This window comes from Sceloporus undulatus, chromosome 7 (assembly GCF_019175285.1).
Source record: "Sceloporus undulatus isolate JIND9_A2432 ecotype Alabama chromosome 7, SceUnd_v1.1, whole genome shotgun sequence".
In the NCBI taxonomy this organism is placed as follows: Eukaryota; Metazoa; Chordata; class Lepidosauria; order Squamata; family Phrynosomatidae; genus Sceloporus; species Sceloporus undulatus.
In genome coordinates, this window is record NC_056528.1 from 26,029,659 (window position 1) to 26,046,238 (window position 16,580).

At 44.5% G+C, this 16,580-nt stretch overlaps 1 protein-coding gene across 3 annotated transcripts in view; it reads left to right on the forward strand.

Moving 5' to 3' along the window:
• The first annotated feature begins 8,185 nt into the window (after positions 1 to 8,185).
• Positions 8,186 to 16,580, forward strand: part of ANKRD24 (ankyrin repeat domain 24) — a 28,882-nt gene continuing 20,487 nt past the window's right edge. For all 3 annotated transcript variants that reach the window (XM_042480542.1, XM_042480543.1, XM_042480544.1), the window contains exons 1-6: positions 8,186 to 8,326; positions 14,150 to 14,280; positions 14,888 to 14,976; positions 15,730 to 15,794; positions 16,001 to 16,058; positions 16,503 to 16,573. In XM_042480542.1, the coding sequence (XP_042336476.1) occupies positions 8,258 to 8,326; positions 14,150 to 14,280; positions 14,888 to 14,976; positions 15,730 to 15,794; positions 16,001 to 16,058; positions 16,503 to 16,573 (483 nt within the window). In that variant the 5' untranslated portion in view covers positions 8,186 to 8,257. The remainder of the gene's footprint in view (positions 8,327 to 14,149; positions 14,281 to 14,887; positions 14,977 to 15,729; positions 15,795 to 16,000; positions 16,059 to 16,502; positions 16,574 to 16,580) is intronic.

Sequence of the window (16,580 nt, forward strand, 5' to 3'; positions counted from 1 at the left end):
CTTGGATGAAGGAATAGAGGGCATGGGTATCAAATTTGCAGATGACACCAAATTAGGAGGAGTAGCCAATACCCCAGAAGACAGGATCAACATTCAAAAAGACCTTCATATATTAGAAACTAACAAAATGAATTTCAACAGGGAGAAATGGAAGGTACTACAGTTAGGCAGGAAAAAATGAAACACATAGATGTAGGATGGGGGGCACCAGGTTTAACAAGATGACATGTGAAAGATAGTCCTAGTAGACTACAAGTTGTACGTGAGTCAACAGTGTGATGCAGCACACAATGGGCTTCATAGTCATGCTCTACATGGATGACATTTAGGGGCTTCTCCAGGACAGAAAGTTAAAATGCAAGACATGTCCTGGAAAAGGGGGACATCTGTTCACCATGTCTACAAGTGAGCGGAAAGTTTGCACCCACCTCTTTTCTGTTGCCTAGAGAGGCAACCAAAATGGGGAAAGGCTTGGAAACCACCCAAACCCTATGAGGAGCGACTGAAGGATCTGGGTATGTTAAGCATGGAGAAGAGAAGGTGAAGAGGTGGCATGACAGCCCTGTTTAAATATTTGAAGGGATGTCATGTTGAGGATGAAGCAAGCTTGTTTTCTGCTGTTCCAGAGACTAAGACAAGGAGCAATGGGTCCAAACTCCAGGAAAAGAGAGTCCACCTAAACATTAGACAGAACTTCCTGATGGTGGGAGCTGTCCAACAGTGGAAGACACTGCCTTGGAAGGTGATGGGTTCTCCTTCTTTGGAGGCTGGGTGGCCATCTGTCAGGGACATAGCCAAGGGGGGGGGATCTTGGGGTCTGGACCCCCCCCCTTCCATTAGAAAAATGAATGGTGTGTGCTGCTGTGCCACTGCACCCAAGCTTCATTATAATGGCATCACTTAGTCTGGACCTCCCCTTCCTAAAATCCTAGCTACGTCCCTGCATCTGTCAGGAGTGTTTTGGTCTTGTGATGGAAGAGAGTTGAACTGGATGGCTCTTTGGGGTCCCTTCCAACTCTATGGCTCTATGAGACCCCAAAACTAAAGAATATGCACCTTCATCTCCCAGCTGGAGATGACCCATGGAAACTAGATATTTGGGGATATGGCCTGAGATGTGTTGACCCCACGGTTCACAGCATTGACTCCTTGAATGTATGGCCAGGATATGATTGGAAAAGCAAACTCAGTTGTGGTCCACCAGCGCCACCTGCTGGTCAGACTTAGGAAGCACATTCTCTGAGCATGATTCAAAACAGATAAACCCCATAGATAGATAGATAGATAGATAGATAGATAGATAGATAGTGGTCCTTTGACATTCCCTGGGGCCCATGAATGTGGAAAAATATTCCCCATGAATGTGGAATGTGGAAAAACCACTATTCTTTTGACCTACAAGAACACCTCTCTAGGAATCTCAAGTTCCTCCAGTGCAACTGTATGGTCAACATCTGCCAGAAGTTGATCATAGAACCATGCAGGAAGACCTAAATATGCCTAGATTAGTGTCTTCTCTAGGAACATCTAGGTTCTCCAGCACAACTCTATGGTCAACTTCTGGCAGAATTGTGCTGGAGGACTTAAGAGATTCCTAGAGAGAACATAGGAATCAGAACTGCAAATAATCAAGTCTGCAAAAGTCAAAGCTGCAAATATGGAGGGCCCACTATGTATGTATATATTAACTTGACTTCACATAAACATGATTTGCGTCTGTCGAACTTATCTTTCTGGGATAAAAGATGTGGATTAATCATAACGTTTGAGAAAGGCAAAATATAAATTGAACCAGGAAAAGAAAAGAAATGTGTGGCAGGGAAAGAGGCAAAGTTGGGCACAACTCAATCTGCTGAACCCCATCTTGTAATGCATCTGCACTGCAATGTTAGTTATAGCAGTTTGATGCCACTTTAATTCCCATGCCTTCATCCTATGGCATTCTGGGATTTGCAGTTTGCTTAGCATTTTCCACGTCTCATAAGCAAAGCTTTCCCTTAATTGCTGGTCAAGCAAAGAAGAAAGAGAAAGAAAGCAAGAAGCATCCTTTTTGGCACATGCGTAGTCAACCAAATGAGGTTTCTTGCACCATCTTTGTTCCTCCTTTTTAATAGGAGGGGGGCTAATGTCGCCATCTTTGTTTTGGGCATGAATATTTCTCTTTATCATAGGAAAAAAGATAGGAATCACCATCTTTGTTACTGGAACAAGCTATATATTTTTCTGCTATTGGCAATAGGGAAGCAGCCAGTGGAGCCATCTTTTTCTTTTCTTTTCAGCAAAACACACAGAAAGGCAATGTAAAAAGCAACATGAGAATCTGACATCCTGCTTGGATGCTTCCTAAATGTATCTAGGAAGAGGATGCTATTTGCCTTACGTTTCTTATTGGAAAGGATAATAATCCTTGATACTCTGTTTCTTTGTTTGAAAAATATATATTGGTGTGTTTTTAATTGGGTTTTAATTGGGATCTTTTTAGGTTTTGCATCAGTTGCATTTCTATTAGTGACATAATTTTTATGCATTAGTTGCATTTCTATTAGTTGCATTATTGTTTATGAACTAGCTCCATTTCTATTAGTTGCATTATTTTATGCACTATCCACATTTCTAATAGTCACATTATTGTATGCTTTAGCCGCATTTCTATTAGTTGCATTATTTTATGCATTAGTTACATTTCTATTAGTTGCTTAATTTTATGGATTAGTTGCATTTCTATTAGTCACATTATTTTGTGCATTAGTTGCATTTCTATTAGTTGCACTATTTTTATGCACTAACTTCATTTCCATATGCATTAGTTGCATTTAGATTAGTTGCATTATTTTCATTCATTTGTTGCATTTCTGTCTTTTTGCATGAGCATCATTGCTCCTATCAGTTGTGTCGCATTGCATCTATTGTGTCATATTCACAACAGCCCTGCTGGGTGGGTCAGGCTGAGAGAGTGTGAGTAGCCCAAGGTTTCCCAGTGAGTTTCATGGCTCATTGCACACCCTCCAACTTTCCCAGTTTGGTGGGGAAAGTCCCGATAAGTGCCTTCCCACTTTCTCGACTGCTTTTAAAATGTCCTGGTTTCTCTCTCCTCCTCCTCCTTTTGTCCTCAGCTTGCTTCAGTTGCTGCAAAATGAGTTCAACATTTGTATTCAATTAATTCATCAGGAGAAGAAGAGAAGAAAGACCGAACCTTGCCCTTCCCAGTCAACTTGGGCAAAAGCAAACCACAGAAACCTCTCCTAGCTTGTCTCTTCTTCCTCACTGACAACTTTTGCCATTTTAATCACACACCAATTTTGCTGGTTTTCATCTGAGGATCCATCATTGGTGACTCTGGCTGCATCTCCACTGCAGAAATAATCCAGTTTGGCACTGCTTTGACTGCCCTGGATCCATGCTAGGGAATCCTGGGATTGTGAAATGTTTAGCCTTCTCTGTTGGAGAGCTCCAGTGCCATAAGGAACTACAAATGCCAGTATTTCATAGCATGGACACATAGCTGTGTCAAACTGCATTATAGACGCATAATCTTTCTCCATTGCCAATGTGAGCAGATGCCCTCCTTTTCCCTTTCCTCCTTCTGCCCAGGAGGAATCCCAAAGGGTCTTCCATTTGGAGCGTGACTAAGAAGCGTGCCTTTATATTTCCGTGAGCCTTTTGAGATTTTAATGTGGGAATGTCCACCATTTTCCTGGAACGTCCTACATTTTGCAATGCTGTTCACCTGGTCCAGATCTGTCCTCCTGAGGATGGCAACCAGGAAAGCGAACACCATATTGGGACATACAACAGCATCTTGCTGAAGAACCCTGTGTGACTCTAAAGCTTGCATATATATATATATATATATAAAACCCACAATTGGTCTAAACACAAGGAATTGTTTTCTGAGCTCTGCTTCTCTTTAGGCAAGAGCGATGGGGCGAATATTAGATCCTTAGTTCCCTGCCTGTAGAGGAAGAGGAGGAGGGAAGGTAACTTTACCTGTTGCAGGTAGTAATTTAATCCCCATAGCAGAGAAGTACTACCCAGCTGGTGTTTCCAATGCTCCCATATACTGGCATTTCTTTCGAGACAGGATGCTGTAAGCAGATACTTCGGAGCTTATTCTTCTTCCATGGCATAGCAGAGTTGGAGAACCAAGGCCAGATATATTTAAACCCAAGCGCTCCAACAAAGACCTGTAAGTTTAATTTCATTTTATTTTTTAAGAGGGGGGAAAAGGGGGACGATCTTTCTTCATTGGCCGCAAGGGAACATGGATTCTTTCTCCATCTTTGGGCCTATTTGCTTGCTTTTTGCAAAGTGGAGGTGAGCAACAGGTTGATTTGAGAAGCAAACTTCCATATACCTGACTGTCCAAACTCTTAAGATTTTTGGGGAGGAGAGCCTTATCTCAGGCCTTATCTTAATACACTTTGAGCCTGCTTTAACTGCCATGGCTCCATCCTATGGGATCCGGAGATGTGTAGTTTAGTGGAGCTTTCGGAAAGAGGAGGTGTGAAATCACTCACCAAACTACAAATCCCAGGATTAAAGCGGTGTCAGACTGCGTTAATTCTACAACCATTATTCATTACAGCTGGCCTTTGGTATCCACTGTACTTTTGGATTCCAAAATCTTTGAATGCTCTATATTATTGTTGTTGTTGTTGTTGTTGTTGTTGTTGTTGTTATTGCAGTGGGCCCTTGGTATCTTTCATTGTTTGGTTCCAGGACCTGCTGTGTATACCAAAATCCCTGGATGCTGAAGTCCCATTAAATACAATGGCACAGCAAAATGGTGTCCCTTATATAAAAGGGATTTGTTGGCATATATATATATATATATATATATATATATATATATATATATATAATATTCTCAAGCTGTGGATGCTTGAATCTGTGGATATATAGGACTCCTGTATTCATATCATTTATTAGCGGGTCTTTTGTAAAGCTAGCGACGCTTGCTGACTCAAGGCAATTGGAGGCGGGGGAATGGGATAGAAATAAAGCGGATGATGGAATACTTTAACTTCCTCACCCCCAAATCCTTAGGATTATAATAGAGGTGGCTCATAGCCATGCATTGTTGCTGGGGAAAATCTGATTTCCTGCCAGCTTCTGGAAGCATTTCCAGCTGGAAAGAAGTCCAAGGATTGTGGCAAAGGATATTTCAGAGTCCTAGCTCATCCCAAAAAAGGGGGCCAAAAAAAAAAAAAGTCCTGGCCCTTTGCCCTGGCTATGTCTCCAGCAGAAATGAGTTGATGCTTGGTTTGTCCATTGCAGAGAACGGAAGCACCAAAGCCGAGATGAAGAGCCTGAAGGCCCGGTTCAAGAAGGCCGATGCAAGTCCTCCGATTGCGTTTTCAGCTTTAGGACCAATCCAAAAGGTAGGCATTAAAAAGCCAAGGCAGCTTCCAGTCCTTTATTGCAGTCGCACTGATACAAACAGATAGAGCATATGTTCCACTTTTTATAATAGGCAAAGGACAGTCTTCTAGACCCTATTGTTCCCGGTCGATGATTTGTCTTAGCATTATGCCTTTAAGGAGTTGTCTTGCCAAAATATCTTGGAGCCTGGATTCAAAGTGTGTCTTTGAGCTCCTCCAGACAAAGAAAACATTGACCTAACATGGCATTTTGCAAAGGGATCTTGTCGCACCTTTGAGACTCACTGGAAGAAAGAAGCTGGTGGCCTGAACTTTCCTAGACTTGAGCCTACATCCTCAGATGCATATTTAGAGGGGAACATCCAGAAAATCCAGTCTTTTTGCAGATGGCTTTTCCAGACTAACACAGCTAGGTCTTTGAATACTACCACCATGTTTAGATACGGAGGTAATGATGTTGGATGGAAGGACAGACACCTGAAGGTCTGTCTACATATCTGGCATCCATCGCTCTGGCGGCTGGCTGGGCAACCTTCTCATGAGATTTTCACAAAGAGGGTGTTGGGCACAAAGCTGGGGCTCTTCTACCTGCAAAACTAAACAGACAATTGGTATGGCATGGCATGGCATGGCATGGCATAGCTGGCAGCGGGGTATTGGGATGAGACACAGCGAGGGAGCAATTCCCGGTGACAGTGACGACAGCGCCAGGCCCAAATCCTCTCCGTTTTGTAATTAATCTCCAAGCCGATCAGGGACTCTCTCTCTCTCAGTCTCAGGTCACCTGGCAGCTGGGTTCAACCAGATGCTTCTTCAGAGAGATCAGGCCAAGAGAGCAGCGCTGGGGGCATGGCAGCAGGCAGATCTGCCCAGGTTTGCAAGGGGTCATTCTTTCCCCCTGCAAATAAAAATTCTGCTCCATGCATGAAAATTTGCAATCCCCAAATCTAAAAACTCAATGTATGCACCCCCCAAAAGGGGACAAGCCAAGACACCAGGACATGCAAACCCATGAATAAAAGTATTCGAGGTTTGTGTGTATGTTGTAGTGGTTGTGGTTGTGCACCGTCAAGTCGTTTCTCTACACAAGGAGACACGCAAAGCCCTGCAGCCAAATGGTGCAGCATCAGCATCAACAGGGTTGAGTGGATGTAGTGGTTTGAGCATTGGACTAAGACTCTGGGGACCTGTGTTCAAATCCCCGCTCGGCTATATAAGCCCACTGGGTGACCTTGGGCAAGTCACACTCTCTCAGCCTCGGAGGATGGCCATGGCAAACCCCTTCTGAAGAAACTTGCCAAGAAAACCCCATGATAGGGTCCCCTTGGCGTCGCCATAACTCAAAAATGACTTGACACAACAACAAGGCGAATCCATCACCAAGTTTTTGTGGCAAGTTTCTTCAGAGGGGGTTTGCCCTGGCCATCCTTTGAGGCTGAGAATGTGTGACCTGCCCAGGGTCACCAAGTAGGTTTCCATGGCTGAGCCGGGATTCAAACCCATGTCTCCAGAGTCATAGTCCAACACTCAAGCCATTACACCGCACTGGCTCTTGGATCCCTATTATTGCTGTTTAGGTGTCAAACCACCAATGACTCTGGATCTTGGTTGTTGTTGTGTGCCTCCAAGTCATTTCTCCATCCCCTTTCCAAACTACAGATCCCAGGATTGCATAATATGGAGACATGACATTCATGTGTGTTTTTTAAATTTTATTGAACAAATCAAAAATTGAAAATTTACATCCAAACAATCATAGAATCATAGAATCATAGAGTTGGAAGAGACCGCAAGGGCCATCCAGTCCAACCCCATTCTGCCATGCAGGAACTCTCAATCAAAGCATCCCCATTCACAGATGGGCAACCAGCCTCTGCTTAAAGACCTCCAAAGAAGGAGACTCCACTACGCTCCGAGGAATTAGTGTGTTCCACTCTTGAACAGCCCTTTAAGTCACATTTAAACCATTTTGTGCATCAATGCCATATCGTAATATCAACAAACAAACAAAAAATATTACATAAGAACTTCAAGGGTAAGTACAGTTCCTGAGTGACCGGAATTACTTCACTTATTTCGATTAATACATCCCAACCATTAACCTTCCTAGTATTGTGCTTGAACCTCTTTCTTCTTCCAACTTTCTCTTTCCAAACCTTATCCTCTCTCTGCACTTTCTTTCCTATAACTCCTCTTCCACATTCCTTCTCTCTGTCCTCTCACTCTGCCACTCTCCTTCACTTCATTGCATCCCTCCTTCCCTAAACCTTCTTTCTCCTCCCATTGCACACCTTTCCTTGAACCCTTCCATTTTCAGACTACAGCTGCTCACCCTCTTCTACTTCGCTGACCCTCAATAATAATAATAATAATAATAATAATAATAATAATAATAATAATTTTTATTTATTTATTTATTTATTTATTTATTTTTATCCTGCCTCTCCATTTGGATGCCTAACATTCATGTTTGTTGGTGTTGTGTGCCTCCTAGTCGTTTCCGACTGATGGCCATCCTAAGGCGAAGCTATCCTGGGGTTTTCTTGGCACATTTCTTCAGAGAGGGGTACCATGGCCATCCTCTGAGGCTGAGAGAGTGTGACTTGGTCCAAAGGGTCTTTTCTTGGGGAGGGGAAGTCTGGGTTCCCTCCCTTGCAGGCCCAGTGTCAACCACAAGAGGGCGCCAGTCCCTCTCTGTCTTCCTATTGCTGCAAGCTGCCTGGACCAGTCTCCTCCTCAGCATCAGTACAACACAGAGCATCCTTCATCTTGCCTCAATCCTCAGCTGGTCCTCTCCTCTTCCTCTTCCCCTTCCTCCTGTCTTCCTCCTGTCTTCCTCCTCCTTTGCCAGGCCAAGGGCCGGACAAGTCGGATGGATGGCTACTCGTTATTTCCTAGGTGGAACCATGAAGCAGATCTGTTTCTGTGCCGCCTCCTCTTTCGCGGTAGGTGCCCCCCTTTTTTTGCCTTCCAAACCCAGGCTTTCTCATTCTGTCTCTTCTTTGGTCCTACTTGCACCCTTTTCATAAGGCCATGACATCCTATTGCCCGAGAAAGACTGGTCCATCCATTCATCCATCCTAGTGATGGATCAAAGGATGGATCAGTCTTTCTCGGTCAATAGGATGTTAGGACCTTCTCTGCTGGAAATGAACACATTGCAGATCAGTACCAACAGTCCTTCTTATCTTGTTATCTCTGGGAATCCACCCTTCCTAAACCCATTCCCTTTAAACCAGGCTCTGTCTGTCACTTCTTCTGTCTGGGCATTGTAGACTCTGAAATGCCCTTCCCATCATCATCATCATCATCATTGTCTACCTCCTCCTGGATGCCATTGGCATCAGGAGGAAGGGGAGAATGCACTCTGTCCATGCCCAGAGGTTGATAGGGCTGTGGAGAGGGTTGCTTTCCATAGCAAAGGGATGCACACATACAGGATTGCCTTTTTGCAGCAAAAGAAGAGACCATTTACAAAGAGAGAGGGATTGCTTCACTGGCAAATAGAGGGTTTGCTTTTTCTATCCGATGCAGCATTGGCAGGGGAAAATGGGGGAGAAATGGGTGCTGGGTTTAATTCTCGCCCTTATTGCAGAAGATTACGGCTCCAGAGATGTTCTGGATGACCAGCATTTCCTACTTAGGACAAACCGAGTCCTTTCTCCAGCTATCTCTTTGTGGGTTGATTCCTATGGGTTGCATTCATTTATTATTATTATTATTATTATTATTATTATTATTATTTGCAGTTTCCACCTAATTTAGCAACCTTCCCTCCTTCCTAAGGCTTTCTCCTCTGCATTTGTACCCGAAAATCTCTCCTGGGGGACATTTTTGGGTTGCATTGGGGGCTCAGCAGATGGATCATGGCAGAAACCATGGTGTTTATTTTTAATTAAAATGCACATTGTAAATATATTTAACATATATGACATATAACATATGTAACATTATATAACATATGACATATATAACATGTGGGGGAAATATAACATAAAAGCAATATATATATATATATATATATATATATATATAATACTATATTTCAATCATATGTTATATTTCCCTTTATAGATCGAAACCTTCATTTTGTTATTTTGGAGAGGAAGGTGCAGCATAAGCGCAATCGCTGCACCCAAGGTGCTCTGTACATGCTCAGAGGCCATTTTCCTTCTCTTTCTGCATGTTCTCCTACCCTTTAGGTTTGGGTCTCCTTGCCATTCTCCCTTTCCAGCACTGAATTCATGACATTCCTTCCCTTCTCCTTCTTATCTTAACAACGACCTTGTGAGGGAGGTCAGGCTGAGAGTGCATTTCATGCTTTGGTAGCGAATTCAAGCTCCAGTCTCAACCCCCAATGCTCTCCATCTTCCTTATTAAATGTCTCTTCTCTCTCACGCTCCATATTTTATTTCTTATTTATTAACCATCGGTCCAATTTCTATCTCATCTTTCCAAATGAACCCAAGAAGCCTTGGAGTACTCTCCTCCTCCTCCCCAGTTTATCCTCACAACAACCTTGCGAGGTAGGGCAGTCTCTCTCACAAACCCAAGGGTCACTTCATGGGCTCCATGGCTCAGTGAGGGACTTGAACCCGGATCTCCCAAATTCCAGTCCAAAACCTTTTTTTGCAGAGCTCAAGCAAGGCTCTGGAACGCTGGGCTTTGTAGTTTTTGCCATTTGAACTCGGTTTGCAGCAAAGCTGAGGATAAAGGAGGGAGGACGAGTGGGAAGCCGGGTCCTTTTAAACGCAGCAGGAAAAATGTTTGCTTGAAATGCCAGTTCAATATTGCTTTGCAGTCTTGTATTGTACTTTGACTCTATGTCAGTGATTCCCAAACATTGCTCCGCAAGATAATTTGAACTTTAGCTCCCAGAATCCCCGACAGTTAACCAAGCTGGCTGGGGATTCTGGGAGTTGAAGTCCAAAACACCTGGAGGACCAAAGTTTAGGAACCACCGCTCTACGTTTTGGTCCGTTCGCTTGGTATTAGATTGGAGACCGGTTTGTGTGTGTGATACTGCCTGAATAATTCATTTTGCAATTTACTGGAGTGGTTTTGTTACGCTTTCCTTCCTTCCTCTGTGTGTGTGTGTGTGAAAGAGAAAGAGCCCACATCACCCTTACAGCCCTGCGAGGCGGGCCAGCCTTAAGAGGCATTACAGCGTATTTATTTATTTGATGTATTTATTTCAAGGATTTCTATTCCACCCACAATGGGATTCAATGTATTGGAAGAGTGAGTGCCCACCTTTCCTAGAAAGCACTCCGCAGCTCCTTAGGAAGGAATAACCTCAAAATGGAAGACAAAAACCATGAAACAAGGCATGGAAAACGGGAACATGGTGCATGGTGCCACCATGCCTTGACCGGACACCTCTTTCATCGGTTTTCAAAGCAACTCACTACTAGTAGGATTCCCCTCCTTTTCAGCCCTGTGGCCTAGTTTTTAAACCCCAGCTAAGGAGATTTTAAGGACACGGCTGCGCTCCGGAGGCCTCTGCATGTCAGCGATTCTCAATTAGGAAGGATGCTGATGAGCGTCGAAAACCGACCGCAAATTGAGCAGATCCTTCCTTTCCGTCCATCTACAGAGTCAGGAAAAGCCTGCCATGGGATAACCTAAGGATACCCAGGCAAGGCCCTGCAACACAATGTTGCGGCGTTGCATCCAAAGGCAAACACCAAGCCGAACGGCACTTAACGAATTTGAACATGAAGTGATGGATTGGAAAGAAATCCCACCCAAATACACTCGTCAAACCACATTTGCAGCTTTGACTTTTGTGGATTTGATTATTGACTGATTTTATTAATATGACCTTTCTAGGAATATCTAGGTCCTCCAGCGCAACTCTATAGCTAACTTTAACCAACTGAAGAACCTAGATGTTCCTAGAGAGGATACTCTACTAGGCCTTTGTAGCTCCTCCAGTGCAGTGTCTGTCGGGCATTGACCACAGAGTTGTACTGGAGGACCTAGAGAGGTGTAATCTCAGGTAAAAACATAGTGTTTTTGTTGTTTGTGGTTTTCCCACATTGACGGGAGTCCTGTGCTTCTAACCCCAGCGAATGTGGAGGGATGAGTGTATTAGATTTGTTGACTAGGAGCCGTTCAATGGGAGAGCAGACTACCTTTGAGGGCAATGGACTCTCCTTCTTTAGGGGCCTTTAAAGAGAGGTTGGATGGGCATCTTTCAGGAGCGCTGTAGTTGGGTATTCCCGCATGGCAGAATGGGGTTGGATTAGATAAACCTTTGGGTCCCTTCCAGTGCTTACAATTCCAAGGTCCTTATGCCCTTACATAAAGGTATTGCAGTTTATAATACCACAATGTAGTGGTTGAGTGCTGGACTCTGGAGACCAAGGTTTGAATCCTGGCGCATGCTTGCAAACCCACTGGGGACTTTATCACACGGAGTAAATTGGAAGGGTAACCAAAGGTAATCGAAGAGGGTCATCCAAGGTATTTCAGGTAATTTTACAAAGGATTTACAAACAACGTTGCACACGAACGGAAGGCAATCCAAACCCAGTTGCAAGACATCCCAGGAATAGCTGAATTCAGAAAAAATGTTGAATGTATACATCCTTTTCTTCCGTGAATTCACAGTCAATTCACATTTGCATTAGTATGAAATGCATCTCCAATTCGACCATGGGAGTACTGTCGGCTGTGGGATCCTGTCCTCCCTGCGTATGCGCAAAGACACTAATTCATAACCGAGATGCCGATGGGTACGTACTCATGGGATGAGTTCATTCGCATTCGCATGGCCTTCTCTTTCGGATAGATGCTGTGTTCGTCTCTGCGTGTGATAAGCTACTGTGTAATTTCTTGCATTTTTGGATTGCCTGCCCTTTCTTCTTCTTTCGGGACAGTGATACATTCCTCTGTATGAAAAAGTCCTGGGTGCAAGTCCCACTCTCTCGGCCTCAGAGGATGGTAAAGGCAAGCCTCCTCTAAAGAACCTTACCAAGAAAACCCTGTATAGGTTCACCTTAGGGTCCCTATAAATTGGAAATGACTTGAAGGCACACAACAACAACAATGCCATTTTAAGAGCCGAGCGAAGGAGGTCAATTTATGATTTGGGGAAAAGGAGGACAACAACGTCTCTTCCTCTCCCACTGTTTCTCCCAAACTTTGGTCTTCCAGGTATTTTGGAGTCGTGGTCCAGCACTCCAACCATTACACCATGCTGTCCATTAGTCCATTAGTCCAATGGTTTAAACCACTGGGAGCGAATGGTCTTCTGAATCTCGTTCTGCAAGTTTTGGAATAAGCACCAAAATTGGGAAAATGTCAGACTTCATCTGGTGTGAAAAGACAAAAAAAGCATGCCAGACACATTTGGAGAGATCTCTGGTTGGAGAGATCTCTGCCTGTGTTTTGTATCAAAGGCCAGGGCTGGGAATCATGCCTAGAAAGTCAAACACGGATGTGTGTGCGCCCTTTGCGTTTTGGATTAACTGTTGCCACCACAACCAGGTGACGTCCAGGGAATATTAATGCAAACATGGGAAGAGATTATCTGTAAGCCGGGGAGAGAGGAGGAGGAGGAGGAAATTGGAGGTTGCAAAGCCTTTTTGGTGTGGTTCTTTGTTTCTTTTGTTTGCGGGGAAGCAACTGGGCCCAGTGCTTTAATAGAAGGGGGGCGGAATTGGAGGACATGGAGTTGGTCTGGGTATTTGCTGCCTTTAATGGAACCCTCTCATTGCTGAGTATCTGGGGGAAATAACCCAAAGGAGTTTGCTACGGTGCTGCTCTATACAGGGTTTTGCTGCATTAAAACCTGCCATGGATTCACCACCCCATTGACCTGGAAGGTATTAGCCTCTACTAAACCCTGAGGCCAATTCTGGTCCTACTTGGGTCCCAATCTGCCCCTCCTCATAGGAACACACCGCCTTCTTCATGACACGACTGCTCTGTCTATCTATCTATCTTGTCCGTCCATCCATCCATCCATCCATCCTCTCTCTCTCTCCCCCCCTCTCTCGATCTATCTATCTATCTATCTATCTATCTATCTATCTATCTATCTATCTATCTATCTATTCTGTCTGACTATCCATCTATCTATCTATTCATTCTGTCCCCTATCTATCTATCTGGTGGGTTTTCCAGAATTTGAATCAGTTGAAATTCCTTTCCGCTAAGGATTCATTACAGACATAGGAGCTGCAACCTCAAATAATATTCTGGCATGAAATAACATTCTGTCACCTGAATTGATATAACCTTCAGCTAGGCATATTTATAGAAACATGGAAAGGTAACTTTAGAGGTTATCGAGTCCAGCAGTTCCCGACCTTGGGTCCACCATTCGTTTCAGACTTCAGTGCCCAGAAGCCCCAGCCAACTTGGCTAGCAGTCAAGAATGATGGGAGCTGAAGTCCACATCATCCAGACGACCAAAAGTTGAGAACCACTGATCCAACCCCTGGCTCCATCTAGGAAACAAAGAAAGTTCCTCTGCCGGGAACTTGTAAAGCACTATTTACGGTGACAGTGTGATGATGATGATGATGATGATGATGATGATGATGATGGTGATGACGCCGACGCCGTTAGATGCAATAATGTTTTCCCTGAGAGTTGGATATTCATCCTCTGCTAAAGGAAACATTAGTATCCACCTAGAGCTTTGTATCCAGAAGATCTCTGGATCATGGCCCTGAAACTGGAAAGGGTGGGGAGAGAGTCTGTTCATGTGTTCAAGAAAACAACAGCAACAACAACATCTTCTTTTTGGTTTTCAGAACCAAGACTGGAGCAAGAACGACGAGAAGCTTCTGCAGGCCGTGGAATACAATGACGCCGACCGCGTCTCCTCTCTCCTCCTCCGGAAAGGTCTGGTCCCCACCAAATTGGACTCCGATGGGAAATCAGCGTAAGTCCGTTTCCTTATATCAGGGATTTGCCATTTCAGTTGTGGGTCTGTGTGTGTTGCACTCATTTTAATGGCGATCCCTCTGCAGTGGTATGCATGCCACAGATGGGCTAAGTTTCCAGCTCCTCTGAGGGATCAGTCTTGGGAATCATTCTTCCAATTTATTCCTGATTGTTCCCAGTGTTTCCCAAACTTTGGTCCTCTGGGTGTTTTGAACTTCAACTCCCAGAAGCCCCAACCAACTTGATCAGGAATGCTGGGAACCAAAGTCCAAAACATCTGGAGGACCAACGTTTGGGAATCACTGGGCTGGCCCTTGTGTCGATCATGAAGTTGTGAGTTCATGAATTGTTCCCCATCCACAACCTACCTCTCTAAAGCCTTTGCAATCTTTGTTTCTTCGGTGGGTCGACACTGCAGAAATAAAGCCATGACTCAGTGCTATGGCATTCAGGAATTTGTAGTTTGGGGAGATACGTAGCCATTCCAGATGCCATAGCACTGAACCTTGGAAATGACAGGGGTGTCAAACTGCTTTATTTCTGCAGTGCGGGAGCAATTTGGTGTCAGAGATTGCAATTTAAGGGAGCGTCTTTTCCTGCTGTAGGTTCCACCTGGCCGCCATGAGAGGAAACGTGGACTGCCTTGAAGTCATGCTGGCCCATGGGGCCGATGCCATGACCACCGATGGATCAGGTAAGCAGACCCGCTGTGGGGTGTTTGGGCTGGATTTGTCTAACTCTCCCAAACCTCCAACCGCTGGGGCTGAGGTCTTATGTTGAGGAAACAGAGCAGAATAGTGTTAGCTGGCAGTCGCACAACACTATCTCATTGGCGCATTGTAATGCTGTGAGTCACTAGTGTAATCCAATGCATAATGTTCACTAATGCATGACCAAAGGTGCAGTGCTCAAGGTGCAACCATGCAGAACCACAGGCGGAAATCCTGTTGCTTAGTCTCAACTGGAGTTTTGTTGTGTTCCTCCAAGTCACGTTTGAATTATGGCGACCCTATCATGGGGCTTTCTTGGTAAGGTTCTTCAAAGGGGGTTTGCCATTGCCTTCCTCTAAGGCTGAGAGAGTGTGACTTGCCCAAGGTCACCCAGTGGGTTTACATGGATGACCTGGGGTTCGAACCCTAATCTCCAGAGTTAGTAGACCCATGGAATTATTTCTTGTATGATGAGTTGACACCGTTCCCCTCAGTATGGTAGGCTGATATTGTGTGCTTTCCAGTTGTTTCTCACTTATGGCAACCCTATCATGGGGTTTTCTTAGCAAGAGTTCTTCAGAACACCTTTGCCTTTGCCTTCCTCTGAGGCTGAGAGAGTGTGGCTTGCCCAAGGTCACCCAGAAATTAAAAGGAACTGGTCCATTTGGCCTTTCTTTGAAAGCAACTAACATCTCCTTCCTCTCCTTTTTATCTCCCTCCATCTCGTCTCACCGCAGGCTTTGCAGCTTTACACCTCTCGGCAAAACATGGCCACCCTCAGTGTGTGAGCAAGCTCTTGCAGGTAATATGCATGTATTTATTTGATTTATTTGCAAATATTTATGCACCCCTTCAATCCAAGAATCTCAAAGCTGGGCTGACTGAATGCAGACCCATCCTTTAGCTCCTTTACTGAGAAGCTGGCACTGGGTGTCTTCAGGTCTGTGCCAAAGAAAGCATATCATTTCACAAAGTTGTGTGTGGCTCAACTTTGGACTCTCCTTTTAGGCCTCTTGCCCAGTGGACATGGCAGACAGTCATGGAAGGACAGCGCTTCATCACGCAGGTTAGTTTGGTGCATAGATCTGTGGTGCTTGGAAATCCATCCATTATTAATATTATTATGACAGCTGGCCCTCTGTATCCACGGAATCCTTATCCATGGATTCAATCACCCATAGCTTGAATATATAATATATATATATGCCTCCTGCACCTTCTAGAGTTTGGGTGAGGAACCTGAGATCCTGAGGTTTAAACAAGCCCTTGTGGGGTTCATATCTGGCCCTTTGGGTTGGTGGGATCCCAGCTTTTATGATGGTATTTGATGTCTGTCTCACATTTCTCCCAACATGGTGCAAACCATTCTCAAGCTCTCACTCTCTTCAATGCTAAGAGTTTGGGGATTTCATTGGTCAGTAGGATTCTTCATGGCAAGGCAGTGCCCTCTTTTTTGTTAAGCTCTCCCCCATCTACAACCTAGCTCTACCTTTTCCTTCTTTTTTTCCAGCTGTCACTGGCTGCATCTCCTGTTTGGAAATCCTCTGTGACTTCAAAGCTTCCTTGAACACCAAGGACCAGGTAAGGT